The sequence below is a fragment of the Pezoporus flaviventris genome, unplaced genomic scaffold, assembly GCF_033815535.1.
Source record: "Pezoporus flaviventris isolate CSIRO_AGI_PZ_B2104156 unplaced genomic scaffold, CSIRO_AGI_Pfla_v1 ptg000066l, whole genome shotgun sequence".
Taxonomy (NCBI): Eukaryota; Metazoa; Chordata; class Aves; order Psittaciformes; family Psittacidae; genus Pezoporus; species Pezoporus flaviventris.
In genome coordinates this window covers 1,552,776-1,577,568 of record NW_026892614.1, presented here as the reverse complement: position 1 = coordinate 1,577,568, position 24,793 = coordinate 1,552,776, and the positions used below count along the sequence as shown (strand labels likewise).

At 41.6% G+C, this 24,793-nt stretch overlaps 1 protein-coding gene across 1 annotated transcript; it reads right to left on the bottom strand.

Annotated features, from left to right (window-relative positions):
- KCNK17 (potassium two pore domain channel subfamily K member 17) lies at nt 1–24,793 on the bottom strand. Its single transcript, XM_061470906.1, has 5 exons — nt 24,572–24,793; nt 15,462–15,576; nt 7,025–7,191; nt 4,545–4,713; nt 1–2,174 (listed from the first exon to the last, which is right to left on the bottom strand). The coding sequence occupies exons 1-5, from the start codon at nt 24,791–24,793 to the stop codon at nt 1,888–1,890; spliced, it is 960 nt and encodes a 319-aa protein (XP_061326890.1). The 3' UTR covers nt 1–1,887.

Here is a 24,793-nt window from a genome sequence, read left to right as displayed (position 1 = left end):
TACATAAAAGGTTATCACTTTTTATGCTGTGGAATTGTGTTTCACTTAGGTTTAAATAAATACATTTTAGTATTATTGTAGGCCAGTCCATTATGAATATTAGCAAAACTTGCATTGCATATGCGTCAGTGAAAATAAACAAGACAAAACATATATGAAACAGAAAAGTTGATGCTAAAGTTTGTTAAAGAAATTATCCAATCTTCAAAAAATTCAAATGTGTTTATTTTGCACCAGTTTCCTGACTACGACCTGAGATTTCCATTACCTTTCTTCCTTATCTCTGCTGCATATTCAAACAGTATTTAAGAGAATATTTATTACAGTGGAGTTGGAAAAAGGCGATGACAAAAAGGCTAATAAATGACAGACTAGATTTCATCCAGCAGATTCCTTCCCTGCATTTTCTTCTGTAATCAGTACCACCACGTATAAACACTCAGACTGGCCTACTGTAGAAATACTTTTTTTCATGGTATGTATTTCAGAACTTGCATTCTTGAAGACTGTAAACTTTTCATTCACTGCATTTCTGCAAATCCAGCTATGAATACTTGTAATTCCTGAGTGCAATCCTCAAAAATCCAAGTTTTCAGTCTTTTCTCCACCATCCATATGACGTCTTGATCCAATGCAGAATCTGAAGGCCTATCCAAATGCTTCCTTCTGGTTTACTGCTATGATGAAGCTTTCAAAGTTAATGCTCTAAGACGCACATAGCACAACAGGAATAAGAAAATGAGAAAATGAGATATGGGTACATAAGTGGCAGCAGGAGTTTGACTCTTTTGGGTCTTTATAAATGGCATAATGTATAAAAAGATTTTGTAGAATTTAATGGAAGTGGGAAAAATCCCAACCCCACAAAGCAACACAAACCAGTTTTGTTTCATAATTGACAAAAAGGCAAAATTCTGCAGAATATGGCATTCTGCAGATAAAAAGATAGTTGTGCTTATATAAGAGATGTGAGCTAGAACAGATACACTACTCATTTGTGACATGAGAAGTTCATCAGAATAGTATTTCTTGATCACAGTTGAAGTCACTTCAGTCTGTTTCTAGATTAAAGTTGCCCTTGTTAGCACTGGCCATGGGATAATGTTGGAATCACTAGTACTTAAAATTGCCTCTGTTCCTCCTTTTATGGCTTCTAAAATGTGGCAAAATAAAAATCTATCTAAATGAACTGTCCCATTAGCTGATGACATTTGGTCTACATAGTACTTCATAAAGGATGAGCCTGTATAAGTTCTAGAGTAAGGAACAGCCTAACTACCTAGTCTTTTTTAATATTAGCGGACCTCTCATGTAGAAATTTATTAAAAAAAAGGAATTATGTTTCTATTAAGCACCTGTATGAGCTCTGCCTCGTTGCCATCCATGTACTAATTATCAAAAGCATGTTACCACCTTTGGCAAGCACAAGCATATGGGTGGTGAAGCACATTTGTAGTGACTGCCAGGTGGCTTTATATAGTAATTTTCATTAACTCTTTCAGCAACATTTCCTGCATTAAATGGCACTTGTTTTTCTAGTTGTGGTGTTTGCAAAATGCTATACTTACAATTAGGGACTACAAGAACTTTGCATGTAAAGAAGAGGACAACAACTAGCATTGCATATGGATGTCAAAGTTTGCTTCATATATTGAGATGGGAGGTTGGACAATATCTATTTTTGGCTAAGATTTGGCTAATTCCCATTGGTAATTCTTAGTGGTGCTGCAAATGAAATATTTTGTTGTCACCACTCTATTCAGAATAGAAGTATTTCAAGTTCAATAAGCAAGATTTTACCCCATGTGAACATCAGGGCAGTTCTGTTCCCAAATATCTAAGTGATGCATCTCTCTGTCTAGGAGACACCAAGGATATGATTCTTCCCTAGAGTGCTTCTGCAGGAGCTGTGTAGGTGTGAGGTTCATCTGGCCCTTTTGTTTTTGTGTCTTTGTCATTGCAGATCTCTACATCATGAAGTCCCTTTGTACTATTTCTGTTGCCATCCATGAACTTTTCTACCGGGCTCTTGTTGCACTGACAGAAGTCACTGGAGCTCTCTAGAAAGTTGATGCAAAGTTTGATAACCAGTGTTAGCCAGGCCATCCCAAAGAGGATCCACAGAGAGATTACATTCTTGTACCAGCCTGGGTAGGTACGGTCTGGGTTCATCCCTACAAGAGAATCACCCAAAACATTTCTAGATTAGATCAAGAGTGCCCTAAAGGAGACAAATACTACATATAAAGCAAGGACAGTGGAAATATGATCTAGTATTAGTGATTCTGTATAAAACATGAGTATGCCGTCTATGTAGCATGCAAACAGATGATGCAAGCATGTTTCATGAATGTGGCAGCAACAGCCTAGGACTACCTAGGAATTGTAAAGATTACCTGTAAGAAAGACAAATAAATCCCAGATTACATCTGTGTCAAAGTGAAATTATTCACAATTAAGTACACAGTTTCATTTCCCATTTTCATTTCATCATCACAATATTATATTAGTATGTAACAGAGGTCCTCTGGAGGCAGAGAGCTAAGTGGGTTTTATGTACCAGTGTATGTATTTTGTTAAGCCAGGTATAAGTGAGTCTTTAAGAGCAGAAGGGAAGGGGGCTGAGCAGTCCCAAAACCTCCAAGAACAGCTAAGCCTTGGAAGACAGCCTGAAATTATGATACCTCTGCCCAGCTGCTCCATTAGGTGCTTTGTGATCCCTTTGGAGCAGAATCATATTTTTGGCTGTGTTTCACAATAGTTTGTGCAAAGAATCTTCTATGTACTGAGTCAGTAGTAATATTAATATAGGCAGAGCAAAGGAATGAGCTCAGTGTTATGAAGTGCCTGGGCTGTATCTGTAAAGCTGGCTGGGGCACCCTTATAAAAACAGGTAAGACGCAGAATACAAATCAGCAGCAGCAAAGTCTTTGCATAGGATTTTCCTCTAGTGCTTCTCAGGTATTGTTATTTAGTTCTTACCTTTGGAGGGTTTGTCACTTTATAGCTGAATACTTACAGCACAGCAGATACTACAGAACACCTGATAATTTTGGGACAGAATAGAAGGAGTTGACTTTTTTGAGGTGGTACCTCCATGAACCTGGAAGTCACTTCCCATACCACATGCCAGTGAAGAAGTACACATAGGGGTGGGTTGAAATGGGACATCCATATAAAAGCTGGTGTTTAGGTATTTATCATCTGCAGATTTATCATCTGCAGGATGATAAATCATCTGTCATTATCTGCACAGACTAGCCATTCCCAAATTGTGGTCCATGAACTGTTATTGTCTACAAGATTGTGATAAGTAATAACTGGTCAGCAGAGCCATAGGAAACAGCCAATCTTTTACAGCCATTTACTTGGTATTATTATATTTAATATAGTACATATTGTATGTGTTTTCAATATAAAGGGAGCACAAAACATTTTGATGTTGTCAGCAAACGACGGATAAATGTCTAGGAGCTACCAAATACTTCTGTAGTAACTACTCTCTGGGCTGACTTTCTACATCAAGGTGAACTTCAACCAGAAAAAGTATTATATTCATCCTTCAATCAAACATCTTTCACTGATGCTAAATTCAAAGGTTTTAAAATTGCTTGCATCTAAATAATAAATGAAGACAAGAAAGAAGGGATATCTGGGTCTTTCAAGGAGAATGTTTTATCCACAGAGACTGCTAGGTGCAAGACGTAAGATATTTTAGTCTTTTTGTCTCCCAGGGATTCAAGGATACATATGTTTCTCTAATCAATTTGTCTCTAATGAGAAAGTCTTCATCAGAAAGGTGTGTCCTGTGCATTGGGAGTAGATCCAAGCCCATTTCCTCTGGCAAAGGGTTTTGACAATTAAAACTAGGCTGTGCCTGGTGCCTGACAGTCTACACCTAAGTGACTTAAGCTGCCTTTTAGAAAGCAATTGTCCAAAAAAGGGGTTTTGACAGAGGAAGCAGTCACTGTCTGCTAATGTTGATGCAGAGTGTCATCTGCTTAAAACTAACCACCGCTGACATTGGAGCACACCAAGTGAGCCATCAGTGACGGTGCCATGAAAAATGTAGTGCTCCAGTCTGGTGTTACAGTTGTTCAAGGGGCAGATAACCTGAATACTGAAATATTACTCATTGACTGGGAAATTATTTCTTTGCTATCTCAGCAATCATGTCTTCTCCAACCTGTCAAATGCCTAGCACAACACATCATTGACTGTGATTTGTCTTTACTGTTAGGGTGGTGAGGCACTGAAATAGTTTACCCAGAGAAGTGGTGAATGCTCCATCCCTGGAAGTGTTCAAGGCCGGGTTGGACAGAGCCTTGGGTGACATGGTTTAGTGTGAGGGGTCCCTGCCCATGGCAGGGGGGTTGGAACTAGATGATCTTAAGGTCCTTTCCAACCTTAACTGTTCTATGATTCTGTGATCATCAGGTCTGTGGTTTGCTAGTGGTGTAAAACTGCCAAGCTGGGACCTTCATACCTCACACATGTAGCTTTCATGTTTAACAGGTGAAAGCAATGAAATGCAAACTACTCACCAATCACATAATCTCCAAACCCTATAGTGCTGAGGGTAATGAAGGAATAATAGAAGCCTTCTTCATAAGACCAGCCTTCTTTGTCAGAGAGCAACAAGGGAGGTAGGAGAAGGAACAATAACAAGCCAGTCACCAGCGCAGAGGTCTTAATCAGCAGGGAAGATTTTTCCTAGTAAAACAGGGAGATAAAAAGAAAAATAAAGAGAAAAAAGAAGAGATTGTCACAAGAAGAGTGTCAAGGAAAGTCCAGGTCAGTTTCTGGTTGAAGATTATGCTAGACTCCATAAAAACACACAGACATTCATGATGTTCAACCACCCTGCTATCTGTTGGAGGGATGGTATGGCTCAGCATAAGCAATCCAGGAGGTTCCTCGATTGTGTGGAAGACTGCTTCCTTCTGCAAGTAATAGAGAAGCTGACAAGGAGAGGTGCCATTCTTGACCTCGTGCTCACCAAAAGGGAAGGGCTTGTTGGAAATGTGACGCTCCAGGGCAGCCTTGGATGCAGCGATCACGAAATGATTGAGTTCAAGATCCTCAGGACAGTGAGAAGAGCGTGCAGCAAGCTCACTGCTCTGGACTTCAACAGAGCAGACTTTGGCCTCTTCAGGAACTTGCTTGGTAAGGTTCCATGGGATACAGCCCTAGAGGGCAGGGGGCCCAAGACTGTTGGTTGATATTCAAGGATCACCTGCTACAAGCTCAGGAGTGTTGCGTCCTGACTAGAAGGAACTGCAGCAGGAGGGCCAGGAGACCTCCTTGGATGGATAAGGAGCTACTGAGGAAACTTCAAAGGAAAAATGAAGCTTATAAAAGGTGAAAGCAAGAACAGGTGGCGTGGGAAGAATACAGAGATGTTGTCTGGGAAGGTAGGGACCAGGTTAGGAAAGCTAAGGCTCAGTTAGAATTAAACTTGGCTAGGGAGGTGAAAGATAACAGGAAGGGATTCTATAGGTACATTGCAAATAAAAGATAGACTAGGGACAAGGTGGGCCCTCTCCAGAAGCTATCAGGAGAACTGGCTACCCTGGATTTGGAGAAGACTGAGGTTCTTAATGACTTCTTTGACTCAGTCTTCACTGGCAAATGCCCTGACCACACCACCCAAGTCTTGGAAGGCAGACGCAGGGACTGTGAGAATGAAGACTTTAGGCTCACTGTAGGAGAGGATCTGGTTTGAGACCATTTTAAGAACCTGAACATGCCTTATGAGCCTTATGAACCCTATGAAGTTTAACCCTGCAAAGCGCAAGGTCCTACACCTGGGTTGGAGCAATCCCAGGCACAGCTACAGGTTGGGCAAAGAAGAGATTCAGAACATCCCTGCGGAGAAGGACTTGGGGGTGTTGATCAATGAGAACCTTAGCATGAGCTGGCAGTGTGCACTCACAGCCAACCGTATCCTGGGCTGCATCAAAAGGAGCATGACCAGCAGGTCGAAGGAGGTGATCCTGCCCCTCTGCTCTGCTCTCATGAGACCTCACTTGGAGTATTGCACACAGTTCTGGTGTCATCAACATAAGGACATGGAGCTATTGGAACAAGTCCAGAGGAGGACTAGGAGGATGATAAGGGGAATGGAGCACCCTCTGTATGAAGACAGGCTGAGGAAGTTGGGGCTGTTCAGCCTGGAGAAGAGAAGGCTGTGTGGAGACCTCATAGCAGCCTTCCAGTATCTGAAGAGAGCCTACAAGGATGCTGGAGAGGCATTCTTCATCAGGGACTATAGCAATAGGGCAAGGGGTAACAGGTTCAAACTTAAACAGGGGAAGTTTAGATTGGATATAAGGAGGAAGTTCTTTGCTGTAAGGGTGGTGAGGGACTGGAATGGGTTGCCCACAGAAGTTGTGAATACTCCATATCCCTGATGGTGTTCAAGGCCAGGTTGGACAGAGCCTTGGGTGACATGGTTTAGTGCTAGGTGTCCCTGCCCATGGCAGGGGGGTTGGAACTAGATGATCTTAAGGTCCTTTCCAACCTTAACTGTTCTATGATTGTAGTTTCACTAGAATAAACAGTGTGGCTCTTCCAGTCAACATAAACTTCATGAGTTCATATTGACTGAAGTGCATGTGAAGCTCATCACCTTCATGAGTCCTAAATTCATGCCAGTTTAAAGCTTATTTCACAAATGTTCCCATATAACTTACGTGTGCAATTTTAACTACAACTGATGATAAACAGACCAGATATTCTGGTCTATTGAGCGGCTCTAGGCCTCTGGCACTTCTGTTCCTGTACAGGAAGCCATTCATCATAGAAGTTCCCTCAATTAATAAACAACCTTATCTAACACCTCATAGGGCTGTCATAAACTAAATTTATCTGCTTCCAGTTATTCCTGAGTGTTACTGCCTTTTTGGCCAAATAGGTAGGCAGCTGTCCTTGTTAGTCACAGAATCCCAAATACTAGACAATGCCCTTTCTTTCTTTCCTTTCCTGAACCTGAGGGTGAGGCATACCTATCCATATAGCTTACCTGCAAATGAAATGCCTCTTCTAGGCGATGGCCACAATGCTGAACCCCCAACAGCATCAGCTGCCCAATTTCATTCAGGAGTACAAGATTCAAGGGGATCCCAAAGAGTGCAAACAAGATGCAGAAGATTCGACCAGCTGCAGTGCTGGGACTCAGGTTCCCATAGCCTAAGCAGGAAATAAATGAGGTGTTAAAGCTAAAATATTCTCTGCTTGCCCTTCTCCCACAGAAGGGTGAACCTCTATCTTCTACAAAAGTTAGAGGAGAAGGTCACTGCTCCAAAAAGGACCTTTTTTGTAAATAACTAAGTTACATCTATTGTTTGCCATATCCTACTGCATGTTGGAAAATAACATTTCTTTCCCTGCCAATTTTGCTTAGTTCCTTTCCCATTTACCAGTCAATTTCCTCTTCCCTATCCACTGTCCTGGCTGGGGTCTGACGTAAATGCAAAACTTCCATTTAGTTCAGTTTTTGTAAGCATTGTTGGCATAGGGTTTGCTGGTAAATGAACCTACGTGGCTGTCAGATGGTCTCTGAATCACAATAGTGTTTTCATTATAACAACCACCTTTTTCTACCTTTGTCCCACAAAATTAATTAACTTAACACTGCCTCTTTGTTTATATGCCTCTTTTGTGCCACAAGTACCAAACACACTTTAACCTTAAATTGTCAAAATGTTTGCCTAGAGTCAGTAAACCCAGAGAAATTATATTTAATCTGAGTAAAACACTTTGGTTTCAGACCTATAGAAAGAAAGAAAAAGAAGTGCTTGAAATGTTGCCCTTTTTCTCCTAATCATATGAACTGGTCTAATAAAGGTACTGTCCTGCAATCACAGCCTTGCTTGTATCCTTAGACCATTACACCTTCAACATCACTGCTGCAATATTTACCTTTGTTCCCCATATCTTCTTTTAAAAATGTCCTGTAAATCTGCGCACTTGCACTTCTGTAATTTCAAGTGGTTTATACCACCAGAAGATCAGGTTCAATTTGGTCTATTTCACAGGACACTTTTTAAGACAGGGAAAGGGCTAGCACATGACAAGCATATCAACAGAAACTTAGCCAAAGCCTATGGCCTTGACTGCATTTCAAAATCACCTCTACTCACTAGAGATTTGTGTATGTCCATACATAAGGCTGACAATCTGTCAGAGTTTACCTTTTTCGCCACACATAATCTATCCCCTCCCAGTGACACCCAGCTCTTGGTTCAGTGCAAGCACAGAGGTGCTCCCGCCACTGATGCCTTCCTACCATGCTTGTAGGTGGTGTAGTCTTAGGGCAAATGGGCAAACCCCAGGAGGGACAGGTCCAAGAGCTGGCTTCTTATGCTAGATAAGTGAGATTGCAAACATCTGTGGTTGGTTAAATGGAGTCCCATTCCTTCACTAAACTGTCTCACGCCAGTTGCAGTAAGTCACTAGTTTATCACTTATAGAATAGTGACTATGAGCTTATGATGTCTATATTTTCTGTGCCAAGCTTTGTGCTGACAGAATTTCTCCCTATGGACAATTCTGAAAGCATTAATTGTGCACATGCACCATCAAACTACCTCCAGAAAAGGTCTGGCAGCAAACTGTTTCACGGTATGTATGCTGGCTGTTTTTTCATCTCATGCCTACCCCCACAAATTCATAATTTTACTATCTGGAGGACTTTCCCTCCAATAATTTTATGCCTGAATGATTTGTGAGCCCATGGATTTAATGTAAATGATAACATATAATATACATCCAAAGTGACGGCCCTAGCAGCCTGTCCCAAGAGGGGGCAGAGAATCCCCTGGAAAAAATGGGATGCTGTTGCGTAACTAGAGGTTGTTTTGAAACACTTTGATTGTGTCAAACAAAGGGGCTAAATTAAGACTGTACAGCAGCTTTTATTCCAGTGCCATGTTCTTCACTTATGAACAACTTCGTGATACTTACACACTTTCCTTCTCCCCATGTGGAACTGCTGACTTCTGTCAGCTTTCACTACTTCTAGACTAGTGGGTGCGATAAATGAAAGGCACAGATCATAGAACTGTTTGGGTTACAAGGGACCTTAAAGATCATCTGGTTCCAGCCTCCCTACCATGAGCAGATACACAGTCCATCAGACCAGATTGCTCAAAACTCCATCCATGCACATGCAGGCAAGTACGTCTGGTAGGTGAACCTATCTAAGTGAATTTAAGAGATATGTACCTGGTGTGATTTGTTTCACACTGGCTGTGCCACATTTCAGTGGATTAATTCCAGCCTTTCTCTTTTACAGAATGAAGGTGTTTTGCAGGCTGCTCTGGACTCAGGAGAAAGAGGTGGGGGGCATTTACTGTGAGGCTGGAGTCCGAATGTGAGTCACATATATTTACAGCAGCTATTCTTCCCCTATCTTCTATATCTAATTTAAAAAGATTGCGTAATGGCTCAGGCAGTTCATTCTACCCACAGCTTTCCAGGTTATTTTTGGAGAAAAACATCAGATAGGAAGAAAGGTCCATAATCTCAGGTCGCTGTGTGAAGCACAGCAGCCTTCAGAATTTTAAGGACCCTGCACAGTGCTACCTGGAGAGCATCTAAGGTCAAGCTGTACATTACATCTATTTTAGAGCAGCAAATTCAGTGATGTAAGAAGGTCTAATATGCACAGTAAGCCCAGCACACCATGTGCAAAGCAGACATGGTGTTTGATTTGTTTGGCTCCATTTCCCCTTGGGCTTAGTAGCTCAAGACAATTTCCTGAAGACTTAGTGAGCAGTTGCTGTAAACATGGCAAAAAGCCATGTTCCACTTGCTTTTTACACAGGCTACAAAGTTTGGTCAAACAGCACAGAAGACTTTAGATCATGCAACATAGTCAGCAATTGACATCTGACTGATGACACCCCTTTGATTTTGGACTAGACAAATGGATGTCAACCTAGTTTTATATAAATCTCAAATGTTATAAAACTCAAGCAGGAACGGGTAAATGGGACTTACCCTCTCCAATAAATAGAATGAGGGTAATCAGTGTCTTATACCATTGTGTTCTATGAACTTGGTTCAGATATAATGCAAAGATTAAAGCTACACTGGTAGGTGTGTCACGTCCCTCTGAGCCTGCTACTGGGATGTCACCTAGTACGTGCCTGCACCAAGAGACACAGAGAGATGCTCACCAGAAACTTAATAGAGGTCAAAGTGTAAGCATTTTTACTGAAGAAGCTGGAGTAAATGCTTGTATTGCTCCTCACTTTGAAAAAAAGTGCAAAGTAACTTAATCTTCCTCAGAAGCAACAAGAGTGGTTTACTTCTAAATGTTCATATTTCTAGATGTTTTACCTCATGTGCTGTTACACATATTAAGTCTTTTCCTGCTTGCTCATTATATTCCTATGCATAAGGGATTCAGAGGCTCGGCTAAGAGGAGGAGACTTGTGTGGTTAATGGATTATTAGTAAAAGGTCTCTTCATTTGCAAGGTGGTATCCTTCTTGCAGTGCCCCCCAGCTCAGCAGAGGCAACTGGGACTTCCTGCTACTCACAATGGGTGGTTTGTTTGGCTCCTGTTCTCACTGCCCAGATGCAAGAGTATTTTAAGCAAAAAGTGCTTAGAATGAAGAAATTGTTTTTCACAGGCTAAAAACCATCTGAAAAGTCACCAAATAATTTTAGTTGTGGAAAAAAACAGAATTAGATTTGCAAAAAAGCTGGAGGAAGCATCACTTTTCTAACCAGTTTTTTGGTGGTTTAAGCATACAAGCACATTTTTGGGGAGATCTTGATGAACTCTTTCTCATACCTGTCAGCTGGACACAGCCATTGAGCTCAGAACACATCTTATGGGAAGTCACAGCTGTTTCCGTCATCCATGGACGGTGACTTTGCTGAGGCCTCTCAGTTGTTCTACACAGAAACAGGACTCTGAAACCCCAAACAGCCCCAGTATTTGAACTGGCATCTCGGTTTTATGATTAGAACCAACAAAAATAACCCAGTTTATTTTAAAAGCAGTGGTAGCAGAATCTCAGGGACTGTGTCATATATGGGGAAACTCATTGGTACCTTGGCAGGTTGATCCAGGGTCTGTGTGGGAGGTAGCCATAGCTATTCATTTAGCTGGTGCAGTGATGAAGTAGAGACCAATAGCTAACACTATTAGGCTGAAAATACACATTTGAACAGAGTTATTTAACAGTTTTAGCCCTATGAAGTTCCAGGCAACAGTGAAATTTGGTTGCACACTCTTGTGAGTGAAAGGCCAGAAAACTGCTTGGGATGAGTACTGCAGTCTTTTACATTTGTACTGTGTATACACTGGAAGCTGTAGAATTAGTCTCAAGAGGATGAGGTGGCAGGAAAGCAGATCAAATTCACCAGTGCTAAGGAGACAGCTTAGAGGATGTTGCTGACAGCGTTATCCCCACATCCACTAATAACCTCTCATGGACCATTGTGCCACCTCCCACTTGGGCAAGGCTGTAGAGCAGCTCTGCCAGCTGCCACAGGGCAGGGAAAAGACATCAAAGGTGTGGGGCTGTTCAGCAGAGAACTCCCCTCCACAAACCTGAGCAGATTTAAAAGCAGTTCTAGGCTGTTATCCCATGCTTTAACTACTCTGAGACATCAAGTTGCTTTAAATCCATTTCCCAGTGGATTGCCAGCCAGCAATGTGCAGCAGCCTGGGTGCTTCTTAGTTGCTCCATCACATGCTATGCAGCACTACAGAGAGTCAAGTCTTAGAGAAACTCTTGCTGGCCCAAAGCCCTACACTGTGCCAGGACTTTACCACCCTAAGTAGCTGTTGTTTTTTTCCCCTCATGGGAATCATCTGTGGCAGCATGTCTGTGACAATGTACTAAATACCACCTCCCACTCTATAGACTGCTCCTTGCCTCTTTGCTACGCTCAATCCTTTGGGGGATTATTGGCAGGAGCTATGATGCTGTGTAAACCAGAGAAGGAAAGGATGGAAGTAAGGTCTTCCCCTTCATTTCTTCACTATAAGATAATTTACTTGTCCCATATTGTGTTTAAAAAAGGGTCTTTGAAATTCATGCAAATGAGCTTTGCTAAGTATCAGGGAACAGTAAGGCGGCACTAGGTAATGACATCCACCCACCCAAGATAGAGGGGGGATGTTCAGGCTAGAGAGGACAATACTTTTTCTTCTACTCTTAGGTTAGCACAGACAACCTCAGTCTCATCATAAATCCTCTCCCTAGCACCTTCTCTGAAATTACACCGCCCTGTAGTCATTTGACTTTAGGAACTTTCATCTTGTGCCCCACTCTGAACTTGCTTTGACCTTTGCCCTGTTAGTCTAAACTAACTAGGAGGAGAGTAAACACAGAAAGGAAAGACTTTGTGTTGGAAGGGATAAAGATGTCCCAGAGAGAAAACAGAAAATAAGCTTTTCTTTAATCATGTTTAATACTAAAGCTCTAGGGGAACTCTGAGGATGATTCTTCATGGCATTGAAGAGAGGGTTCCTATGGAAACATCTGCAGAAAAAGAGATAACATACGAGATCTGGGATGTCATGTCAAATGCAGCATTGAAGAAAGCACAGAAACACAACAGAGGGGAGAATAAATCTGCAGAAGGCCAGGGCTGCCCAACCGCATGATCAAAAGTTAAAAATGCAGTTCTATTCAAATTATAAGACTGGCTAGAAACTACACAGGCTTTGGGATACTTCCTTAAACAGCAGATTTGGTTCATACATGTCTGTTCTTTAAACCTTTGGGATTAGGGTGCCAAGTGTGCCCAGCCTTCAGGTTAGAACTTTTTTTTTTAAGCAAAATTTACATACTGCTGTTAATCACAAGTGGAAATAGATGATACTCTCATTTAAATGGAAGAAGGGTACAGCACAGAAGATACTGCAAGATGAGACATGGGGGCTGAAACTGTCAGTAGGAAAAGAAGCTAATGTTCCTCAGTTGGTGTTAATTGGGAAAGTAGCTAACATTCCCCTCCATATCCCAGTGAAACTGTGCTCTGTTAAGAACTGAAGAAACACACCAAGCCTTCTGAAGGGGGTTAAAGCACCTAAAGCAGAAAATAGAAGCTGACAGAGCAGAAAGGGCATCTCAAAGGGAAGTGATGAGGGTAAAGCGATAATGGCTTTGGCAATGCTGTTTGAGAAAACTAAGGGAAAAAAAAGCTGATGCAAAAGCCACAAAGATCATGTGCATCATGTAAGAGGTCAGCAAGACACAGATAGCGTTAGTTGCAGAGACAGAATGTTGAAGAGACAAAAAGGACATAGGACTTGCAACTGCCTAAACACATGGAGTACAATCCACCCAGATTCTTCAACAAAATCTTTATGTAGTACCCCTAAGCTCCTGAGACACTTTTCTCCATTATCATTTTAACTCAGTCCTTTCTGAACTCATTTGCCAGAATGCCTTTTTAACTCCTATGCTTTAATCTTGAGAAGTGTGACCTGCTTTCAATGGTTCCATACTTACATACTGGACTAAGCTCTTCCTTGCCACATAAGGACACAAAAACCTCAACAAACCTTTCTCGAACACTCTCAACTGTGCAATTTACCCAATAGCCATGCCTTTTACATGAAGCTCCATATTGTGAATCACTCCTCTGAACTTTGAGCTCTTGGTTAAGGACCTTTTCTCTTTACTTGACGTACATCATCAGTTATCCTTCCTCAGCCATCCAGTGATGGCTGGGTCAAGGAGGCTGTGCCACCCACTGTCTCAAGAACTTGCATAAAGGAAGAGGTAACAGGCTCGAGGTGAGGCTCTGTGAGGCCATCTCTATTTTCCTCTTCAACATACTGTTATTGACAGAGTATTGAGACACTAACCTGTATCCATTTAGCAATTTAACTTGAAAAAGCAAGATCTGGGACCCAGCTGTCTGATGTTCACTTCATAGAGGTGACTTGTATATCGTTCTCAAGTCCACAATCAAACAATCATGAACAAGTCCCTAGAGTCACAATATCAGCTTTAAAGCCATGATATGGAGAGCTGCAAAATTTTTTCTTTTTATTTGCCCCTCCTATCAAGTCAGTCATTGTCATCCCCCAGCTATCAGGGTATGGAGTTTATTTAAAGAAATTAAGAAAGAGCAGCTTAGGCTTTCCTGGGGTAACACCCAGAAATGTTTAGGCTAGGTATCTGCCAACATCACAAAACCCTCTTGTGTTGTAAGATGACAAATTTGATTCTTCCCAAATGTCATTAACTTAAATCTGTTGTGGAAAGCAGTTACTTTAACAGCTTAGATACTGAAGGATTAACTTACTGAAACATGCAGTGCAGCTCTGAGCAGATGCTGCTTTGCACTGAAGACTGGAAGTGAAAGCCCAGGCTCTAAGCTGGAAACCCACAGTCAGTGTAGCCCTGTGTAATGAGCCTCCACTGCCATCATCTGGTACAACCCATACAATACACCAAACACTTCCCAGCCCGAGCAAAGCATGTGCAAAAGAGCAGGGCAGAAAGCTGCACCGAGTCAAAGGAAGGTACCACGCCCTCTGCCCCCAGAAAAAAAACCACAAACCTTCCCTCTGACCTCTTGTCTGGAGGCTTAATGCTCTGAAGTCAACGTATATTCAACAACGGTAAGAGAAATCAAAAGAATGCTCCACATGGGTGGGCAGAGAAAATTCTTGATCTAAAACTGTACTTGAAATTGAAGAGATCTGACAGATTGAAGACAAATCAGGAAGGTTTTTGATATCCAACAACCATCTCTCCACATTGTCATCGTTCCCCCCCCCCCCCCTTTTTTTTTATAATACTGAGCCATGCAGTAAGAAAAAGATGTCCTGTCAAGTATTAATGGTTTTGAGGACTGGGAACATACATTGAGAATTAATAGCATCTGTTTTAAGTAACAGCATATTTAAATACACCTTATTGTTTCCATTCTCTCCCCACCACTTATTTCCACCATTACTCATTTGCTGAAACCCAATTCAGCTGTTTTATTTATCTAGCTTTTTGACTTTCACCTATACAAGCAGGTCTTCATCCAAAACAAGTAGTAATAAGAAGGAATAATTTATAAATATAGTCTCCAAGGATTCAACAGCCAGTATCAAGAGTTTTTCAAAGTCATTCCCTCTCCTTGTGACAGGAAAGGCTCATTGCAATGCACAATTCACCTCAAAACTCTCAGAGAGCACTAGGCTTGGGAAAGCACAGGCAGTGCAGCACTGTGAAGTTCAGGCCCCAAAAGTTGTGTAACTTAGTAAGGGTATGTACCAAGCAATTAATCCCTGTATCTAGTTAGAGATCACTACTGCCCTTGCACTGACAAAGCTTTTCTGGGGCTAGGTTTATGGTTGCTTACCTACTCTATGATTTACCAAGCTACATGAGGCCCCACAGGACCAGATCAGCATCTGATAGTACACATCCTCATTCCCACTCCCATTCCACCTATAAGGCAGCCCTTCATGCAGCAAACTCTTACCAATGGTTGTTATTGCAGAGATGGAGAAGAAGAAAGACCCACTGAAGTCCCACCTGCCCAGGCTAGTGGTGTTTCCCTGGAGAGTTATGCCACTCTTGTAGGCTTGGACAATACCCTGCAAAGAGAAATACATGAGATCCCACAAGCCCCCTTATGGCAAGTCTGAGTGACTGGCATTTCCAGCACTGTCTGGTAAAGTTGCAAAGAGCGGCTACTTCCAGCTCTGTTGTTTCACTTTTAATAGGGGATATCCTGGGCCTTAGAGACCAAAGAACCGAGAGGTCAGAAAAGCCGAAAGCCAGCATATTGTTCCTAAGGAAAGAGCACTAGGCATTTACAGTGTAAGAAAAAGTTGTACATGCAGATGGTAGGTCATGCAAGTAAGCGTGGAAGATACGGGAGGGCAAGAGCTACTTAGAGAAAACTTAGCCAGTTAGTTATGAGAACTACCTTATGACATATTCATTAGGAAAAGAAAGCATTCCCAGATGGGATAGTCTCATGGCAGAAGTCCCAGAACAGCAAATACACATGCACATGTAAATTATACAGATCCTCTGTCTACACTGAGGTATATGTATATAGCATGAGGTAGGAGATGGAGACTACACAAGATGGCTGCTCCACTAGTACTGAGCATTATGTCCCCACATCAGGGATATAAATATGAATTAATGGATTATATTAGCATGATGCCCAAATCTGTTCAATCCACCTCGGAAAAATTCAGAATTCACTATGCTGAAGTGTTCAGTTATGCCAAAATAGGATATCAATTGTCTTAACAGTGCCCACTATCTGACTATACCTTCTCATGCCATTAATGATATTGAATCGAGTTGTGTTCAAAACAGCATTAATCACAGCATGTACACTAAACATTTCACTGACGAAGAATTTTTGAGAGCTGATTATCCTGGAATGCAAACTGTAGCCAAGAATACATAAAATTCATCACCTCTGGGCAAGATATGCGGATATCAAATTATGCTAACCCTATCCTAACAATAAGGCTGCTGATAAAGCTATCACCGTTGATAATAAAAGGAACTGCTGTAAGGTTAGATTTGCACCAGTTGCGGGATTTACAAAGTCATAGTTTGTATATCCATCAAAAGCAAACCAACACTTCAGGCCTCCAAAGCATGGAAGCTTTGTCCGATTTTACTGATGCAACAGACTGTAAGTTACTACTATTATACAGGGCTGTGAATTAAAATCTATTTCCAGAGACCCAGGCAGCACGTTAACTACAAGGACCATTATCTCTTTTCTCCAGACGTACTAGTTCTCACATTAAAAGCAACAAGCAGCTCAGAGATCAATGCATTTATTCAAGTAAGAAATGCTGTTTGATAGTCACATTCTCAGAAATGTCTTTGCTTACTCACAACTCAAGGCAATTCAGACCATTCAGGGTCACCTTACAATCTATTAAAGCCCAACAACATGCTTTTCTCTGCACAAGGTAGAGCAGAAAGACCTTGCTCTGAAAAGGGCTAAGGGCCAGATGCTGTATTACGGCTTGCTTCCTTATGTGAATTCTTGCTGTAACATGTGTGGGGCAACAGACAGAAGAATGAGTATGCAGCATAAGTGATATGAAAGAATCAAACTTGCCCCTGCCTCCCCCACCTGAAAAAAAAAAAAAAAAAAAAAAAAAAAAAAGAGTTGAAAAGGCTGTATCAGGAAGCCTCCGGTGTGACTTTTTCTGATATAGCTGTGTTTAATTCCCCCTTCCAACCCCACTTCTTACAGGCTAAGTGCAAGAAGTACTGCAGCCAATCGCCTAGTCAGGAATCACAGTCTCCATGAACATAAAAACTCCCTAACTAAATCATATGTCAAAGGAGACACCGGAAACTTATACAGATGACCTTTATCTTTTCCCCTCCAGAAACTAGTGGTTAAGTTTGAAAATAAAAAGCTTGTTATTTCTCTCAAACTTTCTTTCTGTAGCCTATGATCTACACTGTTCTAAGTGGTTAGTCTTGAACATGTAACTGCTGGAACAGCAATAGTCCAGCTCTCATCATCTTGATCAGGGAGACTCTAATGCACACATATAGCATGTCCATTCTTGTGCTTGATGTGCTGCTGATACAAGCTCAGCAATTGACAATATTACACACGCATATCAAGCTTTTAAAGCCAGAAACACTTAAACCCCAGACTATTGTAAGAAACTGTAGCTGAATAGGCTCAAAGAAATGGGAATTTCTTCATGCAGAAAGGGGAAATAAGCAGCCTGTACAAGACATCGTGTGAGAAGCTAGCAGCAGCAACCAGGTCATTAAATTTCACATCATTTCACACTTCAGTTCTGCATGGTTTAGGACCAGGAGACTGCTCAGTTATAAGCACCCATGTCAGCTTTGCAGTGATTTCTAACAGCACAGCATCTCAGAGTCCTTGTCTCAACTTTCCCTGAGGTGACGCTACAGCCAGGAAGTACAGCATTTGTCTTAAGAATCTGTGGGTAGGCTAAAGTAATAGCACTAAATGCTGTGATGATCCTGCACTGATCTCAATGAGAAGGAAGGTATTGTTACTCACTGGCAAAGAGCAAGCACTGAGCTTGCAGCACGCCAGCTGTTTCCTCTGTCTGGGATTGAAGCATTTATAGCATTTTTGCAGTAGGTTTTCAAGAGCCTTCTGAACTAAGCCTTGTTAAACCTTGTAATCAAACATCCAGATAACACCATTAACTACTGGGCTCACGGGCACCTGGCAAAGCCCCTTTCCGGGAACATTGCATACTCATGCAAATCAAAGCCACTTGAATAAACAGACACTCCCAGGAGAAACATAAGTTCATTTACTGTTAGAATGAAAATGCTACTGTGACATCCTTAAAGAGGAGGATTCATAGAGGAGACAGACAAAACCTAAAACCTGGTATCCTTAAGTAAAAAAAGGTTTTATTATAATATCTAGAACCAACCTTTGATACAGCAACAATGATGATAGAAAATTAAAGATTGATTTTTCCTAGAACAGTAGGACTAGTGGAGCTTGCCTTCCTACAGATGTGCTCATAGAGGTGGATTCATGAAAGAGAAATCCATAGAAAGCTATTAATACACAGAAATTACTTCTGGCACAGAAGTAGTTGGATTACAAAGGCTGAGCGAGCATTCAGGAAGGCATCAGTGTATACTTGCCTTAATTTAATGTTTTCCTCTAGACTTCTCCTTTTGGCTAGTGGTCTTTTTCATAGAAGAATTAAAAGTGGTTTATAACAGAACACAGGAGAAAGCAGCTAATAAACACTAACAGAAAACTGAATTATCCCTGCTTTTTCCATTGAAGAGGCACTGATAGGTCTCCACTGCTTATTTTCAAAAAACACTTGAAGTGTATTTGGGGCTGTGGGTTCAAGATTTATTAAAGAGGAACTAAATCGTTCACATTGTTACATCTGCCTGGTTCCCTTAGCATGCCTTTTTGAGAACCAGAGACTTATGTTTTGCTTTACACCTATTTTGAGGTGAAATCCTAAGGATTTTCCTTTTTCACTTAATTAGGCTAGTAATTTATACAGTGTCTTCTCCAAAACCTAATTCATTAAAAGGCACATAGTAGAAGTAGCATCTCAAATCCAGTGTTCAAAAGCATGTATTTGCCTGACCTAAACCAGTCAATACCACCAACTGCTCAAACACAACTCTTGAAATTGCAGAGCTTGGGCTTCATATTTTGGGAACTTGAAAGGTCATGTGAGCAACTGAAAAGTAGTACAGAGAAAGAACAAGTCGGCAGTTAAAATAATCAGAAAGAAACAGAGCTCAGTTCCACTTCAGTTTCTACTGACAGACAAGCTACACAACATAAAGTAACTTCACTTCTCTGCACTTCCCCCTTCCAATAATTTGCAGTTCACAGCAACTACTACATCTTTAGCTGACAATGCTTATTTTAAACTGCAGATAAAAATTTCTATGGAAACTATTATAACTACTATAGGATAAATTAAGATATCTTAAATTCTTAGGCCTTCGTGAATCAATAAAACTTTACTTGCAAGCTGACACATTTGCTTTTCAAATAGACTGTTCCCTTTCTTATTAGCACCATGCAAAGCCTGCTTGCATGGTAAAATACTATCATAGTTAGTGATTAAAAACCAGCATGACTTCCATTCAAACTAGTCTATTTAAATGTAGATGTCTGTCCTGTTACTTTTGCGATAAAACATGCCTTAGAAACCTAAATTTGGCCTCCAGCTCCTTTCTACTTAACCATAAACTCTGAGGTTTCAGTTAGGAATATCATAAGCCAATACCTGCAAATGCGCCCTTTGTTAGATCATTACATATATCCCACTACAAAATCAAAGCCTACTTTTGTGCATCCTTCTGCAGGGAATTCCTTCTTTTAGTTCAAGCTCACTAGTAAGTCCAAGAGGAAGATGTGGATTTCTGCTGACTCCCTTATCTATTTTATCTCTGGCTTATCCAACTTTCAAGGCCAGGTTGGACGAAGCCTTGGGTGAGATGGTTTAGTGTGAGGTATCCCTGCCCATGGCAGTGGGGTTGGAACTAGATGATCTTAAGGTCCTTTCCAACCCTAACTATTCTGTGATTCTATGATTCTAACTTCCCACCAAGACTAACCAGCTGTTACTGAGAATTTGATAGTATCAATGAACATCTCTTTTTAGGCTGAGGTACATGAATAATAGGTTCCTGTGCCTCCTCTCCACCTTCTCTTTTTAAACACAGGTACTCAACATTACATCATTGACACGAAGACTTGGGAGAGAGTCAACTAACTAGAAGCACCAGTTAATCAGTAGGTCTTCTCACCTTCCAAAAAGAACTGCCTTACTGAATACTAAATGCCTAATGCCTTGCAGAATAAAGACTCTTATCGCCTTCCGTCAAAGGTATGCTATAATAGGATATTATAAGCACAGAATTCACACTCTTGGTAAGGTACCCATAGTTCTTTTTACTTAATAGGTCTGGAGAGTGACAAATTGGCTATAACTTAACTGGAGCAGTTAGTACATTTGGATAAGAAGGAAAGTAGAACAATTACAGGGGTCTGACTCTATTTCATTTGTGACAACACAATGGACATCTGACTGAAGCGAGTTCTATAGAGGTGTCACTGCTCCACAACACCCAGAGCCAATTCTAGTCCTTAAAAGTCCCTTATCACCAACAGATGATCTCTGATGCTCACCCCTTCAGAGTCCCTCACTGCTGCAACATGTGCAAGCAAGATGATTTTAGTAAACTGTATTTGGAGGCTTGTATTTTCTGACACTTCGCACAAATCTCTGGTGGTTCAATGTCAGTGAAAGCCAAGGTACTGATGAGGATCTCCCAGTCACATGGGATCTTGCTGCTCTAGTAAATGTGAACTAACACTCTGAGTAGTTCTAACTGTTGACTCTGGAGATAACAGTGTCTAGGCCCACCTGCAGGCTTTTAGTTTATGGCCTGCTCTTTAAAATTATGTCTTTTTCACTACATTTTTTTTTAATCCGGCTGGATTTTAAATAATTTTAAAACCTGCTAGATTTTAAAAAGGTCATTTAGCTAAGTTTGCATTTTCTTTTCTCCAGTTTATGTAAGCAACACCTGCAATAGTAGAATGTGGATAGAACAATATAATAAACACAGGAAATAGCTATATTAGGAAAATAGGTATATAACAACAATAAATTTATAGCAAAAAAATAAAAGGGCAGCATGAAAACAATGTCATGGTAACAGCCTAACACATAAAATGGCGAAAACTCTTCCAAGCCTGGCTACAGGGCCAATCATCTGGCTAAAAAAATGCTAATAAGTACAGCAGCAATGGCCACACTGGTGCCTGTAACCACTGAAAACAGTGCAGGAAAAAGAGCGAGTCTGAAGGACAACTCAGCTGGAGCAGAGCTATACATACTTGCCCCGGCAGTAAAACCAAGACATACGTGCAGTAGAAGGGCATCACACTGGGTAGTGTGTCTAGGTGCTCCCTACCCCTAAAAGGTCAGAGAGGGCATGTCTGTTACAGCCAAGACCCGTACAGAAAGTGCCCTCTATGTGTAACCTTACTCTCTGGATGTTTCTCAAATCTGGAAACAACATCATTTTTGCCTGTACAAAGACTGTTGCATGCTTTTTTTCCCCGAGCCAAGTCCTGCTACTGTTGTTTACTGTATTTAGAGTGTATAACCTGAAACCTGCCCTATCATTGCATTTGTTTTCTCCTTCTGTGAGTTTTATGATCAAGAGAATCCTTTGATGTGACCTTAAAGTCACATCATGTGTGGCATGTGAAGACCACCATCGTATTTATAACTAAAAGCCCAACACTGCCCTCTTTCTATGTAGCCTAATGATTCTTGAGGAACTGTTTTCTCTTGATCTTGCATTTGGTGAACATGTGTTTGTGTAAGAAAAATAGCATAGGGTTAGATGGGTCAACAAAACCAAATTTATATTGTCCTTGAGTAGATATCACTTGGATGCACAGTAAAGGGACACGTGGCCAGAGTCCCTGTGATCCCTTATGTTGTCCTTTCCTAAACAAGTAAAGAAAGCCAAGAAAAAACAGAAGTCAGTCTTCCCCATATGCACGTTTATGTACGAGTAAACACATGAGCATGCATGTTTTGTTTGTTTATACATAAAGCATTCACACATGCTACCTTCAACTATTCAGGAAATGCGAAGCTGTTCAGCGTCCCGCAGGAAAGGAGGCAGCCAGTTCCAGGCAAAAAAATCCAGCAACAAAAAACAAACAGCTGTGGGAAGCAGGGACCTACCACTACTGGTGTTGCACACTAACACTCCCCCCTTGACATTCAGTTTCTGTTGCTGGTCCACTATTCCCATGTCCTTCTGTCATTTCTGTTGTTAACCAGAAAATTATTTCACCCCTGAAAGGATCTGAGCCCATGAAATTACTGAATGAGAATTCATTCTGGCTACTACAGTACTGTCTGTCCATCCAGTCCTCCTGTCCATCCTCATGCCCTTCTCTCCTGCTAGCTCCTCAAAGGAGGAGTTCTCTATTGCTCTCTATCTGTGAAAGGGCTGGAACAGTGGATTTCCACTCCTGGTTGGTAACTAGGAACTGAGCAATAAACAGGCTGTAAAATGACATTTGTACACTGCTTAGCAAACTGGGATTTTATTCCCCATTGGCCCATATACACTTAAACAGAGTTTGGAATTATGAAGTATGAAAGAGCAGTAAGAAAACAATGAGGAATTGCCAGGAATGTCAAAGCAGTTAAAATTCACATGCTGCTTTACGTTTTCACAGACACTCTTTATGTCTTTCTTAATTAGCAAATAATCAGCTGCGTATTCAGAATACAAATTTGTTAGCTGAAGAGGGCCAGTGATGACACTGCCTGATAAATTATGTGGAATCAACTGCAATAACGAAGTACCACACAGAAAAAAACCTCCCATTATTTAAAGCATGCTTCCAATACCAAGTAATTACTCCACAGGAAATTAGAGAAGCATATAGGAGAGAAGCAATCCTGTGGGTTATATTTTTAAGGCTAATTTCTCACTCTGAAAGTTATTAAAAATAGCACACAAAGCCATTCAAACTCAGACTATGTTTTTTTTTCAAAGTACAAAGATATGCACAGACACTCCATAAAATGAAATAAAACTTCTTAATTTCATCACCTAGGGTTGCTCAGATCCCAACCAAGTACTCACATAGCTTATTATTACAATGCCTGGTCTAAAGGCATTTGGTCAGCTGTCATATGAGAGTATCAAGAACTAGTAGAGGTATATAAAGAAAAACAAATTATCAGAACAATATTAGAAAGACTTTTCTATATACTCAGGTGTGATCATTATCTTCTCTCTACTACTATCACCTCATTGCTGTCATTCGTCAAGTGAAACCCTTCCAATCTCAGGGCAAGAGGCAGGTCAAGCACTCACTGTTCCACAAGCAGCATAGAACAAAGCTCAGCTCAGACCTGCCTTTATGAAGTGCCAGACTGGTGTTCTCTCACTTGTTTCTTACTTCTATTTACATCCCACAGCTAGCACAGTATGCAGCACACACAATGAATAATGAGAATAGATACCATGGTAGCATATGAGGGTCCAAATTTATATAATATCTTCAATATAACGCTGACTGCCACAGAGCACTTACCATTAGAAAGTCAAGGGATAAGAGCCTGACATAGTTCATCAGCATAATTCTGTTTGCCAGGTCTTTGCTGGAACTCCTGACAAGATTTTCTATTTGGGACACTTATTTAAGTCCTTTTTAGATCCTTTGAACTCTGGTGGCCAGCCACTACCAAATGCTGCTTTTACAGAAAAAAAAAACCACCTGTTTTTCTGTTATTGTTTGGCAACACCTCTCTTAGGCAGATAGACCAAAGCAAGCAGTACATATTCAACCACCAGCATGGAGTGAACTACAATGGTTTGGATAAATAATGAAGCCACTTCAATATTGTAGGTTTTCTTTTTCACATGGAAAATAAACAAGGAAAGAACCCATTTATCTCACTTTGTTCACATCTGTATTATAAAATGCACACACTTGTTCTCCAGTAAGATTGCATTCAGTCATATTTTACATTTCAGAACCATCCTGTAAACATCCTCAGACATGTTTTTAAGGATACTTTAAGTAGTGCTATAATTATTTTCTATTTCCCTTCAAATAACGAGCAGAAAACTGGAAAAGCTTGTCATGACACACCAGTTAAACTTACCACGACAAAGTCTTCCTGTTAGGATTTACCACTTGTAGGGTGCCACAGCCTATAACTCATTCTCAGTGAGCTCAGCTGCAAACCAGACCTAACCCACCTGCAGTTAGCCCCGAGTAATCCCCACACCGCGGGAGTTCGGCCACCGCTGAAAGATTCGCGAACGCCGCGACTTGCGGAGGTGCCGCAGGGACGGGGCAGCTCTTCAGCGGTCGAAGCCCCGGGAGAGCAGCCCAGTGAAGCCCGGAGCCCGCCCGGAGGAAGCTGCCCGCGGCGCGGAAAGGTTTTCCCACGCTGCGGACAGCTTCTTCGGGGCAGGGTTATGTGTACGCATAGAAGAGTTCTGGGTTTCGTTTCTCGTTACTGCCGGCAGTGCTGGCCCCTTGGGGCGCGGGCTCACCTCGATGAGCCGCTGCAGGGCGGGTCCCCGCAGGCAGGTGTGGTTGGCAAGCAGCTCCCAGCGCTGCCGCAGGAGATGCTGAGCCGCCCGTGCCTCGGCCGGCCGCTCCAGCGCTTGCAGCACCCCGGCGCCCAGCCCCACATAGCCTACATAGACCACCAGCAGCACCGGCACCCCCCAACGCCGCTTCTGTCGCTGCCGCCGCCACCGCGCCTCCACCAT